Here is an 18,257-nt window from a genome sequence, read left to right on the forward strand (position 1 = left end):
CGGCTGTGCAGTGAGGGGACAATATATACCAATTACACAGTCATTTAAAAGAACCAGCGACCTGAGAGATTAGAGCAAGGGTCCAGATTGTTTCTATAAAAGGACTGGATAGTAAATATGTTAGTCTTATAGGGCCATATTGTTTCTGCTGCATTATTCAACTCTGCTGCTGGAGCAAAAAAGTAGCCAGAGACAACACATAAAGGATGGGCATGGCTGCGTTTCAATAAAACTTTAGTTACAAAAACAGGCAGCAGTCAGATTTGGTTTACAAGCCACAGTTTGCCAACTTGTGAGTCAGTCTACATTGTCTAGCTAAAGAAAAAAAAATAGGTTCAAAGACCAAAAGAAAAATGAACCATCTGGTTGGGACAGAGCTGTTAAAAAATGAAAAAAAGAGAAGAGAGGAAAAGTAAAAAGGGAAATTATCATTGGATCCATATGAGTATCCATGTTCAAATGTAAGAAAGAGTAACATTTCAATGAGCATACAGCCAACTATAACAACATCCAAAGCTAAGGAAGAATATAATCTCACTCTAATCCTACCACTGTCCCTTTTTAAGAAAAAAGGACCTCCTTTTTAAGAAAAAAGATTCACCCACATCAAAAACAGAAGAACCAAGATGTCTGAATTGCTTTGTCAGAGGGATTACCCAAGGTTGCCACTTCCTCGTATACAAGTCATCATCGATAACCTGGTGTACTATGGGGCAAGTGGCCTCAGAGTGAAAATCCCTCAATGCTAGACTCAGAGATAGAATCAGGAGGGGATTTTCCAACCTGCGATTCCAGGCTTCAATGTATATAAATGCATTTTAGTTTCTCGCAGCTCATTTATCCTATCGTTTTATAGTTCTAATGTGTCTTTCTTCCTCCACAGATCCTATGAGGGAAATAATACATAAATGAGGATAACGTTCCACTTATAAACAGGAACTCCAGCAATGACATAATTCTATTTTGAGAAAACAGGAGCCTACTTTGTTTTATTTTATCCCCAAACTTACCGCCTGCTTGCACCAGGAACAGCTGATAGCCACAATCTCTTTACTGTGGAAGGAGAATTTTTGCTGGAAGCCCTAGAATATTAGAACAAGAGATAGAGAAATTAAAACCACTTCCAACCGAGCATGCATCTGCCCTTCTGAAGTCCAATGAAGTCAGTAAGGCAAGGCTTAAGGGAACTGAGACAGCAAATGCCACAGTGGGCACTTATATCTCCACCTTCTACCACCTTTCCTATCACCAAATTCTCTAAAGTGTGAGAGAGGATGTACCAGTATTTGCTTTACCACTAACACTCAAAGTCAACCACAGAAACTTTTTTTTTCTTTGACCGCACTGTGTGGAATGTGGGATCTTAGTTCCCTGACCAGGGATTGAACCTGCATCAGAAGGCAGAGTCTTAACCACTGGGCTGCCGGGGAAGTCCCCAAATCATTGCCCCCTCCGCCAAGTAAATGAGGTTCTGATGCATTTTTAAGTTAAAAAGAAGCCTCTCTTGGTTCACATGATTTTTTCTAACAGTGGTTATCCATCTCAGAGGTCCTGCACAACCTTACCATCAAGAAACCACAAAGACAGAAATGAAGCAGGAGACAGTCAGGTGACCTAGAAGTGAGAGTCTGGGAGACGTCCAAGGGTGGAGAAGGAAATTCAAACACTCTCATCACCCCCTTGGGATGTCAGAACTCAAAACAAGCAGCTTTCAATTTCCATTTTTCGCCAGCAAATAGCAATGAGATTAATGGAATGGCAAACACAATCCTCTTAATGAACAAACAGAATTACTTTTCCATCAAGGAAAGAAGAGATGCTTTTTGGCCACTGTTGTCCCTAAATAATTACCAGAGAGAAGTTCGCAGTAACTCTCAAGGAAATTTTTTTTAGCTTTCCCAAAGCTCACCCATTTCTATCTGCCTGTGAAATCTAAGCCAAACAAACTAATGCAGACTAATGACCAAAAACTCTTAAAGCTTTTTGTTTTAAAAAAGCAAACAGAAAGATGTGATGGGCAGGAAAGCTTTAAAGGCAATGAGCTGCATGTCTTGCTTAATGTGTACAGATAACTTTGAGTTTAAAGAAAGTCAATTTACACATTATTAAAATAAGTCCGAGCTGCATTTTTGCAGTCCCCGTACCTGTAATTCCTCCCTGTCTGCAGTATTTTACATACTAATGAGCATTTCCTCCTTTGTGGTGCTCTGGCCTCTCCTGATTTCCTAAAACACATCCCAATTCTCCTTCCTCTCCATCTCCTGCACGTGGACACGAGACTGGGACCAGGGTCAAACCTCGGTGCTCTGCAATTCCACCTTGAATCCTTCTCTTTTTTGTCCAACCTCAAATCTCACTTCAAGAAACATGACCTCTTCTTAACATTGGACTTTCCTGGATTCCGAAAAGTTTCTCCATCAATATCCCTTTCTCAACAACTTAAGCGATTATAGAATCGCTCAGTGCAGAGGCATTCACTAAATAAGCATGATTCTGCTATCCTCACAAAAGCCTGCTTGCTGTGTGGGCCCTTGGCTGGCATTAGGGAACTTGAATTTCAGGAGGGATTCGCCAGTTTCCAGAACAGTTGAGGGTGGCTCACTGTGCCTGAATTGTTGGTAATAAACACCCTGGTGTATGAACACCTGCTTTCCTTCTGGGAGTCTGGAGGCTGGGTCTGTGCTGGGCAGGGGGTGATTATGTCATCAGACCCCCAAGAAAAGCCTGACCACCAAGTCTCAGATGAGACCCAGGAGACAGTATCTCACACAAGTTGTCACAATCTGTGTTGGAAAAATTAAGCGGGTCCTTTGCAAATGTCAGAAGACTTCTGGTGCTTCACACGTGGTTTCCACAGGACCTTATCCCATGTTCCTTTCCTCTGTTAACCCTGCTCTATAGCTGTTTGTTATAATAAATCACAGCTGTGAGCAATATTTCCCACATAGCTCAGTTGGTAAAGAATCCGCCTGCAATGCAGGAGATCCCGTTTCGATTCCTGGGTCCGGAAGATCGGCTGGAGAAGGGATAGGCTACCCATTCCAGTATTCTTGGGCCTCCCTTGTGGCTCAGCTGATAAAGAATCCACCCGCAATGTGGGAGACCTGGGTTTGATCCCTGGGTTGGGAAGATTCCCTGGAGAAGGGAATATACTCTGAGCCCAATGAGCCCTCCTAGTGAATAACTGAAACTGGTCACCAAACCTACTCATCCCCTCCCACACCCACAAACAATGAGCCCTGATATTTTCATTGACAGAGGCGACAGAGCATTTCCCCAGGAAAGGATGCACTTCTGTAAAACAAACATGGACAGGATTATTAGGACAGGTTGACATCCACAGGTTTACTGCTGTACTGGTCAACCACGACCCACACAGTCCCTGGCACCTGAGTGTTATTACTGCCTAACAGAAATAGTTTATGTGCATGTATATTCTAAAGTGGAATTATAAGTTCTCTGGGAGAAGTCTTGCAATATTTCTTAATAAATCTCTACAACTTAGCAAAGGCATGGCAAGAATATTTTCTGATTACTTGAACAAGAAAGTCACTGCTACCACACTATGACCCAACTACAAAGTTCACACTATCCAGATTTTAAAACCCTAACCCAAAACAGCTGAAAAGATGCCTCTCCTCATTAAACTCTCCTCCAATGGCTACTTAACCCTTCTGTCTTCCTCCTTCATCCATCTGGAAGTGGTCATAAAAATACAAACCTCTCCAACACCACTGAGTAGCTATAAGCATCCAATAAAGCAATGCATTTGAAAAGTCCTTTATAACACAGTATACAGAAGAAGCACATTCCACATTTACTGCTGGAACCTCTTCTGACTTCTTGCTAATAAAGCCCTCTAGTATCATATGTGTGACTAGCAATGCTCTATTCAATTGTATTAGCCCAACTCCCTATTTACTACTGGCCTTCTGACTTCAGGGAGTAACAGATCCAGTCCAGTGTGGCCCTGACAGCCTGGCTGAGAGCAGAAACAAACCACCAGGCCAGCCACAACTGGGGAGCTAGGTACTGTGTTTATGTAGAGTTGTGGTGGGTCCCTTGGAAACGGAGCCTAGTGGCAATTTGCTCTCTGTTTCAAACTCTAGTCTGGCATAGTCACAGTGGCCATGACTTCAGGATTACTATCTAACATAGAGACCTAAGTAGAACACCCTGGCAAGGCCAAAGAATGCCCAAACTACTGCACAATTGCATTCATCTCACACACTAGGAAAGTAATGCTCAAAATTCTCCAAGCCAGGCTTCAGCAATACGTGAACTGGGAACTTCCAGATGTTCAAGATGGATTTAGAAAAGGCAGAGGAACCAGAAATCAAATTGCCAACATCTGCTGATTCATCAAAAAAGCAAGGGAGTTCCAGAAAAACATATACTTTTGCTTTATTGACTATGCCAAAGCCTTTGACTGTGTGGGTCACAATAAATTGCGGAAAATTATGAAAGGGATGGGAATACAGATCATCTGACCTGCCTCTTCAGAAATCTGTACGCAGGTCAGGAAACAACAGTTAGAACTGGACATGGAACAACAGACTGGTTACAAATTGGGAAAGGAGTACATCAAGGCTGTATATTGTCACCCTGTTTATTTAACTTATATGCAGAGTACATCATGAGAAACACTGGGCTGGATGAAGCACAAGCTGGAATCAAGACTGCCGGGAGAAATATCAATAACCTCAGACATGCAGATGACACCACCCTTATGGCAGAAACTGAAGAACTAAAGAGCCTCTTGATAAAAATGAAAGAGGAGAGTGAAAAAGTTGGCTTAAAGCTTAACATTCAGAAAACTAAGATACTGGCATCTGGTCCCATCCCTTCATGGCAAATAGATGGAGAAACAATGGAAACAGTGGCAGACTTTATTTTTTGTGGTTCCAAAATCACTGCAGATGGTGACAGAAGCCATGAAATTAAAAGATGCTTACTCCTTGGGAGAAATGTTATGACCAAACTAGACAGCATATTAAAAAGCAGAGACATCACTTTGCCAACAAAGGTCTGTCTAGTCAAAGCTTTGGCTTTTCCAGTGGTCATGTATGGATGTGAGAGTTGGACTATAAAGAAAGCTGAGAGCCGAAGAATTGATGTTTTTGAATTGTGGTGTTGGAGAAGACTCTTGAGAGTCCCCTAGACTGCAAGGATATCAAACCAGTCAGTCCTAAAGAAGATCAGTCCTGGGTGTTCATTGGAAGGACTGATGCTGAAGCTGAAACTCCAATATTTTGGCCACCTGATGCGAACAGCTGACTCATTGGAAAAGACCCTGATGCTGGGAAAGATTGAGGGCAGGAGGAGAAGGGGACAACAGAGGATGAGATGGTTGGATGGCATCACCCACTCAGTGGACATGAGTTTGAGTAAAATCCGGGAGTTGGTGATGGACAGGGAGGCCTGACATGCTGCAGACCATGGGGTTGCAAAGAGTCAGATACAACTGAGCGACGAACTGACTGAGAACACCCTGGAGCCTCCGTGATCCCATGGGAAGGTTTTGGCTGGGATCTCAGCACAGCAAGAAGAGCCAGATTCCTAATTACCCACTTATAAATGCTGGCCCAAATCTTGATAGCATGATACCGATAGATGCCCTAACTGAATTTCAATTGACTCTGATTTTTAAGGGCTACTTCATTCATCACTATCCACAAGGAAAATAGAGGTGTGAGGTCTGATGCGCTGGAGCTAACTGACTTCAGAATTATAAATACCAAGAATCTTGAGGGATACAGTTGAGTTTTTTAGAATAAAGTTTAAACATTTATTCTGAGCAGCTAGAGCTTTGTTGCCTCTTTTTCTTGTGCACCCAAGGGCATATACCAAATAGCACTCAGTTTTATAGCCTTGGCTGAAACCAGGAAAGAGTGCTTTACTTGAAACAAACTTTCTTATTGTTTATGTATTTAACTGAGATTTGGGCGAGGGAATTTCCTGACTGTAGTCCCAGTCCCTGTATGATTTGATTCAACCCAAGAGTAGATACTGCTCTTGCCTCCAAAACTTTAACCACTGGCAGCAAAATGAACCTTGCCATGTCCGCTTGCATATTCAAGACTCACAAAATATTACAAAAGCAAACCCAAGGGAATTATTTAAGGCTAAATCAATATCCATCTTAACACAGAGTACTTCATTTTTGCTCAAATATTCCCTTTCATTTTTTAAAAATGTATATCCTCTGTTATGCATATTATGTTTAATATCTAATAAAATGTTCATCCTAAGTTTAATTAGATGCAAAGTTCATTATTGCTAGAAAAACAAAATTGAAATTTTAAACTTACCATATTTTAATTAAAATTTTAAAATAAAACTATTATAGCACTCTTGTAAACGTATCAAGTGGGATAGAAGTACTATATCAATTTGATGCTCACAACATAGAAGGAAATTTTTCCCATTGAAGCAGATCTCAAACTGGCTGTGCCGTTCCCATGCAACTGCTTTTAACCAGTGGAAGCTGACAACTAGTGATGACGTTTCAGCATTTCACCAGCTGAAGCTAATTAACTAAGACCTCTGAGTGACCCAGGTATAGACCCACACCAACCAACCTAATTGAAAACTTTTTTCTAACCAAGAAAAACTGACGTTTGTTTGACCTTTGAGTGACCTACAGGCAAACTCACACCAACCTAACTGAAAACTTCTTTCTGACTAATAAAACATAGCACCTGTTTAACTGATGATCTACAGACTTACAAATTGTCCTATACAAAGCTTAACCTTCAATAGTTAATTAGCAAAGTCTTCACGAACCGATCTCTTTCCTCATAAATGCAAATTGTTAACTTTTTCCCATCAACAAACTATTCAGCCCAATTTTCCATGAATAGGTATACCCTTGCCTGGCAATGCGAATCACTGGATATTAGACTAGTTTTACAATATGCCTTTTCCTTGGCTTTATCACAGTGTAAAAATGGTACCATTAATGTTGTAGTTTATGCAAGATTGGGGTTTATTAATCATAAAAAATCTAATTTACTTGAGCATGCTAAAGCCTCCTATACTGATTTTACTGGTTTTAATTCACACATTTCATAAACAGTCAAGATTTTCAAAATGTAGACATAAATTGAAGTAAAGCTGAGTTAAATAATAGCTTTATAAACTGAATTACAATAACCAATTTTTCTAACTTCTGACAGTGCTGCAAATTATATGAATCTACAGTTACTTTATTAGAATTATCTTTGAAAAATCCAAATTTTTATTCACTGGGTTTAACTATGTGGCATTAAGAGCTCTGAAAATGTATGTCCTTATTGGTCATAATAAACTCTCATTCAAGGGTAATCATTGATTCATGTACAAAGACTGACATTTTATTATTCCTCGATAGAGCCTTTATGTCTCTTTTTTTTTGGTAATTACAATTCATTAATCAGAGCCAGTCTTCTTATTCTCAGATAATTTCTGCTTTTTCTATTAATTTATTCAAAGGCCCTTGCTATTAATACAAGCTACAGGTCAAAAATTGAGTCTCCGGACCAGGGGTGGAGGTGGGGTGGGAGGAGCAGAATTTAGAGCACGGGATTCTCAACATAGTCCTGTTACCACAAACTTGTAAGAGCGTATGAAGTGCCTAAGCCATGACATCCAGAATATTTTCATCAGATGCAGATATTTCATGGAAGTAGAAGGCTTAACCTTGTAATTAAAGCATAATTGAAATTAAGCCTGTAACAATGGGCACAGATTTACATTTCAGTTTACATGCTAACTATTTTAATTGTGTGTTCATATTTTTATGACCATTCTGATTCTAGGATAAAAATGCTTGATACAGATATTTATTCAATATGGCCCAAACTGCATACCAAATGTTAACTGTTAGTTTTATGTCTTTGTCCTAGAATACCAGGGAAGTTCCTTATATGAAAATATTTGTCTAATGGTACAACTAGCTACAATTATAATAATAAGGGTCTTCCATGAAAATTAATGTCCATCACTGCCCCATAACTCATAACCTTCCCAATAAAAATTATAACTTTAATGTTGATAATATTCACCAAAGTGAAAGTCGCTTAGTCATGTCAGACTCTTTGTGACCCTATGAACTATTACAGTCCATGGAATTCTCCAAGCCAGAATACTGGAGTGGGTAGCCTTTCCCTTTTCCAGGGAATCTTCCCAACCCAGGGATCGAACCCAGGTCTCCCATACTGCAGACGAATACCAGCTGAGCCACAAGGGAAGCTTGATAATATTCACCAAGCAGGTCGTTTTTCGGAAAATTTGTTTTTAACCAAAACTACGTTTTTTTAAAAGACAGGATTGATGTTATCACAGTTACCAACTCATTACATATATTACATATGTTACAAATCATTAAATATATTCTGAGAAGTCCTATAGTTTATAATCTTGCTGACAGTATGACTTTCCGGGACATAACTGGCTATAGTCTCCACCCTTAACTAATGGAGGAAAATGCTAATCTGCTGGTAAAACTAATTACACTTTCTTCTGGTGCAAAATTAGACTTTTTCTGTAACAGCTCCCAGACAACTGAGAAAGATACTGACAAAACTGCTGAAATTATTTAGATTGTGCTCCTTCTGGCTTCATGAATTTATGACAAAGGAACACCACCATATAATGCATGCTTTAGAGAAATAAAAGATTCTGCTACCTAGAAACAGCTTTGACTTCACTTTGGGATTTTAATAGTACACTGATGGATTTTCCAGCTGTCTCTGATATAGCAACTCTAGCAGGCCTACTGTGAGATTTTGATTTCTACTTCCTCTATCACAGCAATTCTGGTATCTCTACCTCACTTAACATGGATTATTTTTTTTTTTACTAATAATTATAGTCTTATTATAGCAAAAAAAAAAAAAAAACAAATTAGAATCAGTCAAAAGAAGAGATATATAGGTCAATATCTAGAAGGGTTTGAAACATATAGATATCCACTGTCCTCTCTCTGTGCAGTCAGGATATGTAACCATCATGTCATTTTGCTGTTCAAGTTTCAAATGCCATTCTAGTGTTAGATCTACTCAATAGACTCTTCTTGCTAGTATCTAAGATGACCTAATAATCTTTTCACACCAATATACCCAGTCTGGAATGTGCAAAGGTCTCTCAGAGAGAAAAAGGAGTACAGCTGAAAAATCTAGCTATTAGGACCTAACCAATATATACCAACAGGAAAAGGAAAGTGTGCATGGGACTGGGCCCTGGGGGTGCAGGACAAAGGGGGGCAGGACTTAATGTTGAATAAAAGAGAGTTTCTCAATGTGGGAGCAGTCTACAACAAAGAATTTAACACATTATCAGGACTCCCAGACTATAGTGCTAACACAAGGATGCTAAAATCAATACTAGAATGGTGTCTGAAAAACTGAATGAAAAATGTGTTAAGTGAAGCAGTAATGCCAGAATTGCTGTGACAGAGGAAGAAGGAATCAAAATCATGCAGAAATAAGCAAGTTAGAGTTGCCATGTCATTCCAGGGACAGGTGAATAGAGTTCTACACTCTCCTTGTGGTTTCTCTTCTGCTCATGCATTTTAAAGATTCTCTCTATTAAACACAACAAATTACATAATTTAAGCATGAGATCTCTTTCCTTCCTGGACCCTAAAAGAAAGCGAAACTGTTAGTCCCTTAGTCGTGTTTGACTCTTTGTAAACCCTTGGACAGTAGCCCGCCAGGCTCCTCTATCCATGGGATTTTCCAGGCAAAAATACTGGAATGGGTAGACATTTCCTTTTCCAGGGGATCTTCCCAACCAAGGAAATGAAACCAGGTCTCCTACATTTAGGCAGATTCTTTACTTTTTGAGCTACCAGGGAAGCCTGGACCCTAACTCTTACACAATGTAGGATTATGAATGAAAACAATGTAACCCTACGTGGTGATAATAAACATGCAGCCTGGTGGTGAGTGAATGGTAAAGCAACTGAATCACAAGCAGCCTCATTTGCTATTCATTATATGCCACACACACTCAAACACATTCAAGGATTGCAAGAAAATTAGTCCAAATATTTACTGTTAACTTTTAAAAAGCAGAAAGTGAAACTACAAACACTCTTAGCTATAAACACTTACTAATAAGCCCAAGTGTTTTTAAACCATCAGTTTAAAAATTTGGTTTTGCTAAGTGAATATATTTGTTACCCCATCCCAATGGATAAACTATGGAATAATCTGTACAGAAGTGTGTGTGTGTGTGTGTGTGTGTGTGTGTGTGTGTGTAATGGTTTAGAAATCTCTGGATATGTAAGAATGTACAGTCAACCATGATAAAAACAAAAAATCTGAAATGAAACTTCAACCACCTAGTCTGCAAACGCAAAGAGAGTCACTGGGTTTCTTCTAATCCAGGGGATAAACCAGGCTCCAAAGAAGGGTTATTTACTATCCAGCAAGGAGACGGATTTAAGACCACCCCAGGCCACAACTGCTTGAGCCTATGAGGATCTATAAGCAGCTGTATTATAAACACAGGAGATGAATATAAGAGTACAGTATCATAGGAACTTTATGCGAAGAGCTGGGACCACAGACTTCCCCTCAGACAGCCGTGATGAGAAGCGCCCTGTGAGCACTCCTAGATGGTTGCCTGCGGACCCTGGGCGGGGAGAGAGACATGGTCACGGCAACTCAGACCGCAGGGTGTCCAGTCCTTCCTCTGTGGCTGATCATGCCAACAGAAGGCAAGGCCAGAAAGGGGCATGTGATATGACGCTAGGGAATATTAGTCACAAGATATACAATGCTTATTGATTTTCTTTTAATAAAATTCCTCCAAATCTATTATGGCTTGAAAACTGCTGAGGGGGTGCCAGCTACTAGGCTGTCCAGTGAAGGTAGTTTTTCCAAATGCTTCCTACTGTTCACATCTCTGACCTTAAAACTGGCTGTGCCTACATGTTTATTCTCTCTTATGCATACACATGTGCATATTCTTATGGGAAAGTTGTAGACAGTCTACACTTCACTAAGTAAGAGAAAATTCATAAGCCCGAGTGCAACACCAGGGCTTTCCTGCTGGCTCAGTCAGTAAAGAATTCACCTGCAACACAAGAGGCAAGGATTCACTCCCTGGGTCAGGAAGATCCCCTGGAATAGGAAATGGCAACCCACTCCAGTATTCTTGCCTGGGAAATCCCATGGACAGAAGAGCCTGGTGGCCTACAGTCTATGAGGTTGCAAAGAGTCAGATATGACTTAGTGACTAATCCGCCGTCACTAGGGCAACACCAGAAAGGGAAGGAGAAGATGGACCCAATGAAGGAAGGTCATGTGAGGGCAAAGGGCTGACCTCTTTTTGTTTCCAGCTGTGGAAAAGGGCTGGTAAGCATCTTTCAACTCCCCCTCCCCCTCCTTCCCTCCTCTTATTTTTACTTCCTCCCCTCCCCCCTTTTTTTCCTCCTCCCCCTTTTAATCTATTTTGTCTGCCCTCTTTCCAGTCTAGAAAGGAACCAACTGGAAGTCACTGTGGTGAATTGAAGGAGATATTACCAGTTATAATGGAGGGAGGGCCATACCCTTGAGGCTGAAGAATGTAGCCTTCCAAAGAAGAGCTTGGTGACCAATGGCTACACCGTATTTTCTTTCCCAGCACTGGCAAACAACAAAATTAAACAAACTTTTTCCCATATCTCCCTCACCCTCCACACTACTCAGGCAGCCAAAACTTCCCTGCCTCCCTCAACTGTCAAAAATGCATACCGGTCAGCTCACCCCAGTGCTTGACCCAAAAGAGTCACACAAATAAATACCCATATCAAAAATAAGTTGATGAGGAATATACTTTTCCAAGTTATCTTCCTCTCTAGCAAATCAAAACTTCCTTTATTGAAACCAACTTGTTGCTGCTGATCAGTCAGCCAGTCGTGTCCAACTCTTCTCAACCCAATGGACTGCAGCATGCCAGGCCTCCCTGTCCTTCACCATCTCCTGAAGTTTGCCCAAGTTTACGTCCACTGCATCAGTGACACCATCAAACCATCTCATCCACTGACACCCTCTTCTCCTGCTCTCAATCTTTCCCAGCATCAGGGTCTTTTCCAAAGAGTTGGCTGTTTACATCAGATGACCAAAATACTGGAGCTTCAGCTTCAGCATCAGTCCTCGCAACATGTATGCAGGGTTGATATCCCTTAAGATTGACTAGTTTGATCTCCTTGCATCCAAGGGACTCTCAGGAGTCTTCTCCAGCACCACAATTCAAAGGCATCAATTCTTTGGTGCTCTGCCTTCTTTAAGGTCCAGCTATCAGAACCATACATGACTAGTGGCAAGACCATAGCCTTGACTATAGGGACTTTTTCAGCAGAGTAATGTCTCTGCTTTTTAACACACTGTCTAGGTTTGTCATGGCTTTCCTGCCAAGAAGCAATCATCTTCTGATCTCATGGCTGAAGCCATCATCCACAGTTATTTTAGAGCCCAAGAAGAGGAAATCTGTCACTATGTCACCTTTTCCCTTCTATTTCCATGAAGTAATGGGGTCAGATGCCATGATCATAGTTTTGTTTAATATTTAGTTTTAAGCCAGCTCTTTCACACTCCCCCTTCACCCTCATCAAGAGGTTGTTTAGTTGCTCTTTGCGTTCTGTCATTAGGGTGGCATCAACAGCATATCTGACATTGTTGATGTTTCTCCTGCCTATCTTGATTCCAGCTTGTAAGGCATCCAGCCCAGCATTTCTCATGATGTGCTCATGTAGGTTAAACAAGCAGGGTGACAGCAGCCCGCCCTGTCACACTCCTTTCTCAATGCTTTCTCCGTGCTCCTTTGAAGCAATCAGTTGTTCTGTACAGGGCTCTAACTGTTGCTTCTCGAACCACCTACAGGTTTCTCAGGAGACAGGTAAAATGGTCTTGTATTCCCAACTCTCTAAGAGCTTTCCACAGTTTGCCATGATCCACACAGTCAAAAGATTTAGTGTAGTCGATGAAACAGAGATAGATGTTTTTCTGGAACTCCCTTGCTTTCTCTATAATCCAGTAAAATGTTAGCAATTTGATCTCTGATTCCTCTTCCTTTCCTAAACCCAGCTTGGACATCTGGAAGTTCTTGGTTCACATAATGCTGAAGCCTACCGTGCAAGATTTTAAGCATGATCTTACTAGCAAAGAAACAGAGGAAAACAATAGAATGGGAAAGACTAGAGATCTCTTCAAGAAAATCTGAGATACCAAGGAAACATTCCATGCAGAGACTGGCACAATAAGGGACAGAAATGGTATGGACCTAACTAAAGCAAAAGATATTAAGAAAAGGTGGCAAGAATACACAGAAGAACTATACAAAAAAGATCTTCATGACCCAGATAATCATGATGATGTGATCACTCACCTAGAGCCAGATATCCTGGAATGCAAAGTCAAGTGGGCCTTAGGAAGCATCACTATGAACAAAGCTAGTGGAGGTGATGGAATTCCAGTTGAGCTGTTTCAAATTCTAAAAGATGATGCTGTGAAAGTGTTGCACTCAATATGAAAGCAAATTTGGAAAACTTATCTGTGCCCACAGGACTGGAAAAGGTCAGTTTTCATTCCAATCTCAAAGAAAGGCAATGCCAAAGAATGCTCAAACTCCCGCACAATTGCACTCATCTCATACACTAGCAAAGTAATGCTCAAAATTCTTCAGGCCAGGCTTCAACAGTATGTGAACCATGAACTTCCAGATGTTTTGCTGGATTTAGAAAAGGCAGAAGAACCAGAGATCAAATTGCCAACATCCAGTGGATCATCAAAAAAGCAAGAGAGTTCCAGAAAAACATATACTTTGGCTTTATTGACTATACCAAAGCCTTTGACTCTGCAGATCACAACAAACTCTGGAGAATTCTTAAAGAGATGGGAATACCAGACCACCTGACCTGCCTCCTGAGAAATCTGTATGCAGCTCAAGAAGCAACAGTTAGAACCAGACATGGTACAACAGACTGGTTCCAAACTGGGAAAGGAGTACGTCAAGGCTGTATATTGTCACCCTGCTTATTTTAACTTATATGCAGACTACATCACGCAAAAAGCCAGGCTGGAAGAAGCACAAACTGGAATCAAGACTGCCGGGAGAAACATCAATAACCTCAGATATGCAGATGGCACCACTCTTATGGCAGAAAGCGAAGAAGAACTAAAGAGCCTCTTGATGAAAGTGAAAGAGGAGAGTGAAAAAGTTGGCTTAAAGCTCAACATTCAGAAAACTAAGATCATGGCATCCTGTCCCATCACTTCATGGCAAATAGATGGGAAACAATGGAAACAGTGACAGACTTTATTTTTGGGGGGTCTCCAAAATCACTGCAGATGGTGACAGCAGCCCTGAAATTAAAAGATGCTTGCTCCTTGGAAGAAAAGCTATGATCAACCTAGACAACACATTAAAAAAGCAGAGACATTACTTTGTCAACAAAGGTCCGTCTAGTCAAAGTTATGGTTTTTCCAATAGTCATGTATGGATGTGAGAGTTGGATTATAAAGATAGCTGAGGCCAAAGAATTGATGCTTTTGAACTGTGGTGTTGGAGAAAACTCTTGAGAGTCCTTTGGACTGCAATGAGATCCAATCAGTCAATCCTAAAAGAAATCAGTCCTGAATATTCATTGGAAGGACTGATGCTGAAGCTGAAACTCCAATACTTTGGCCACCTGATGTGAAAGACTGACTCATTGGAAAAGACCCTGATATTGGGAAAGATTGAGGGCAGAAGGAGAAGGAGATGACAGAGGATGAGATGGTTGGATGGCATCACCGACTCAATGGACATGAGTTTGAGCAAGCTCCGGGAGTTGGTGATGGACAGGGAGGCCTGGCATGCTGCAGGCCATGGGGTTGCAAAGAGTCAGACACAACTGAATGAATGAACTGAACTAAACTATTAGCATGGGAAATGAGTGCAACTGCCCAGTGGTTAGCACATTCTTTAGTACTACCCTTCTTGGGAATTTGGATGAGGATTGACCTTTTCCAGTCCCGTGGCCCCTGCTGGGTCTTCCAGATTTGCTGACATGTTGAATGCAACACTTGATAGCATCCTCCTTTAGGGTTTTGAACAGTTCTACTGGAATTTCATCATATGCACTAACTTTATTAACAGTAGTGCTTCCTAAGGCCCACTTGACTTCACACTCCAGAATGTCTTTCTTTGAGTGACTTTGACCACTCAGTTGTAGTAATCCAATTCATTAAGATCTTTTTTGTACAATTCTTCAGTGCATTCTTACCATCTCCTCTTGATCCCTTCAGCATCTACTAGGTCTCTACCATTTCTGTCCTTTATTGTGCCTATCTTTGTGTGAAATCTTCAAGACAAAATGAAGCAGGGCAAAGGCTAACTGAATTCTGCCAAGAGAATGCACTGGTCATAGCTAACACCCTTTTTCAACAACTCAAGAGACAACTTTACACATGGACATCACCAAATGGTCAAAACCGAAATCAAACTTATGACATTCCTTGTAGCTGAAGATGGAGAAACTGTAACAGTTGGCAAAAACAAGACCTGGAGGAACTGTGGCTCTGATCACCAGCTTTTCATAGCAAAATTCAGGCTTAAACTAAAGAAAAGGGGGAAAACCACTAGGACAGCCAGGTACAACTTAAATCAAATCCCCTATGAAAATGCAGTAGAGGTAATGAATAGATTTGAGGAATTAGAGCTAGTAAACAGTGTGCCTGAAGAACTATGGATGGAGGTCTGCAATACTGTACGGAAGGCAGTGGACAAAACCGTCCCAAAGAAAAAGAAAAGCAAAAGGGCAAAGTGGTCATCTGAGGAGATTTCACAAACAGCTAAAGAAAGAAGAGAAGCAAACTGCAAGGGAGAAAGGGAAAGGTATATCCAACTAAATGCAGAGTCCCAAAGAACAGCAAGGAGAGACAAAAAGGCCTTCTTCAATGAACAGTGCAGAAAATTAGGAGAAAACGACAGAAGGGGAAAGACTAGAGATCTCTCCAGGAAGATTGGAAATATCAAAAGGCCAGCTTATATTGATGTAATTTTTAAAAATAGGATTTACCACCGGATGAACCATCTCAGAGTATCGTTCCATTCCTAAAGTAGATCTTTGTACACTGAAAAAAGCCATAATCCGAATCTGTTAGGGTCAATATCGGGCAGTCTACAGAGCATGCAGCTTTCAAGAGCCCAGTCTCACTCTTACACGTGGCCCTGCACCCTGAGGGGCTCACAGCCCATGACACTCAAGGAGAAGACATAAATGACCGCATGTGAGAAAGGCATCTCTTTCTAGGAAGTGGATAACATCCCAGGAGAGCAACACACTTCTCGCTTCCATATTGTCCATCTAGCCGGTTCTGCTCAACCACAACATATTAACATAAGTCGCGTCGCTCCTCCACCTGCTGATTTTCTGTTGTTTTTTGAAGAAGTGTGTGATGCACCCGCAATCCTCAGGAGGGAGTTTAAACAAGAGAGGAAGTCTCCTTTTCTTAATTGTCAACAATGAAATAAAAATCCCTTCATACCAGGGATTAGCACTCAGAGCGTGCCAATCCCTGCTATGAAGACCACTGCCTCTTGAGGGAGTTCTAGAACAAAAAGAACACCTCTGAAGGGGGAAAAAAAAAATGAAGTCACTCAAGTTGTCTTCAATTCTTTGGGACCCCAGGGACTGCAGCCTACCAGGCTCCTCTGCCCATGAGATTTTCCAGACAAGGGTACTGGAGTGGGTTGTCATTTCCTTCTCCAGGAGATCTCCTACCCCAGGGATTGAACCCGGGTCTCCTGCATTGCAGGCAGACACTCTACCATCTGAGCCAGCAGGGAAGCCCATCTTAAGGGAAGGAGGCCTAAAGGAAGGAGGCCTTTGGAAGGGAAGTGACGTACTGAGCCCTGGATTCAGGTGATGGGACTCATCTACCTCAGGTGCCTGCCAAGGCCTGAGCACCCTCCTGCAATTCACGAACGTGCAGGGCAATGCCTTACCTTCCCACACTGCTTACACTTTCCTTCCTGCCGACGCCGGTGCACCCAATGGTGACGCACAAAATTCTGTGGGAAAACAAAAGCAAATGAATACGTTTCAACCTGCAAGCTCCAGGATTCTTTTTCAAAGTGTTTTAAGAGTAGAGATTTCTATGAACAATCATTTAAGCCCATCTCAGCACAGAAACAAGTATGTGCCTATGTGATTTGTTTAACAATAAACACAAATCCTCTGGGGAGAACGAAGCTAAGTCTCCACCTTTGGTGATCTTTCATGTTTGCAGAAACCATTAGTCACGCCTTCTCTCTGCAGCTTCCTGGTGACAAATGGCTGTAATGAATTCCTGGTACTCTGCTTTCTTCTTAGTAAAAGCAAGGTTTAGGTTTGTGACCGTGGGCAGGGAGGTAACTGAGGCAGGTAAGAAATTTCTTAAAGAAAGGAGGTAAAGGAGAGAAGGATAAAGACATCCATTTTAGAAAACAAATGTGTATTTAATGCTTTATAAGTGCCAGGCAAGCAACATACTCAACATTTGTGTTAGGAAGAATTTTAAAGAAATCAAATTCTCAGAAAGAAATAGATCTCATGATTTGAGAGTTTGTTTGTTTTTTAACTAGTGAAAGTAAAGAAAGAGAAATGCTGAAGAAAAGTGATGACAATGACAAGAGACATGGGCATATCGTGAAATTTGATAATGAGGTTGTCCTTAGGTGTTCTGACTGAGATCAGTTTCCAAGGTCTATCCTGGGTTTATCTGTGTGTGTGCTTAGTCACTTAGTTGTGTTCAATTCTTTTGTGATCCCATGGGCTGTAGCCCACCAGGCTCCTCTGTCTATGGGATTCTCCAGGCAAGAATACTGGAGTGGGTTGCCATTTCCTTCTCCAGGGGAGCTTCTCGACACAGGGATCCAACCCACGTCTCCTGCATCTCCTGCATGGGCAGATGATTCTTCACCACTGCACCACCCGGGAAGCCCCCATTCTTGGCTTGTGCTGTAGGAAACATGGAAGGTCCTTTTCCTGCCAAACAGATAATCACTGAAGAAGCACATGTCACCCAGCTGTTGGGGTGCTTTATAAGAGAGAAAGTGGTCTTCAGGCCTAGTGCTACAGGTAAACCCTAGTAACCTACACACAATTCATCTCTCTTAGGCCAATTCACCTAAACTACTTGTTAATGTTTTTCTCCTGTCCTTTTCTAAGAACACACACCTTACCTGAAATCAACACTTGTATTGTCAGGCCACAGTCTATATTTTCCCTTTAAAATAGGCCCTCTAATATATATTCAGCTTCG

The 18,257-nt window shown here is 41.3% G+C and overlaps 1 protein-coding gene across 1 annotated transcript in view; it reads right to left on the bottom strand.

The window, feature by feature from the left end:
* Positions 1 to 18,257, bottom strand: part of DGKI (diacylglycerol kinase iota) — a 492,712-nt gene that overhangs the window by 253,009 nt on the left and 221,446 nt on the right. The window contains exons 6-7 of the mRNA XM_061165882.1: positions 16,960 to 17,025; positions 1,011 to 1,082 (exon numbers count right to left, since the gene is read on the bottom strand). Coding sequence (XP_061021865.1) covers positions 1,011 to 1,082; positions 16,960 to 17,025 — 138 coding nt within the window. The remainder of the gene's footprint in view (positions 1 to 1,010; positions 1,083 to 16,959; positions 17,026 to 18,257) is intronic.

The sequence above is a fragment of the Dama dama genome, chromosome 18 (assembly GCF_033118175.1).
Source record: "Dama dama isolate Ldn47 chromosome 18, ASM3311817v1, whole genome shotgun sequence".
NCBI classification, from domain to species: Eukaryota; Metazoa; Chordata; class Mammalia; order Artiodactyla; family Cervidae; genus Dama; species Dama dama.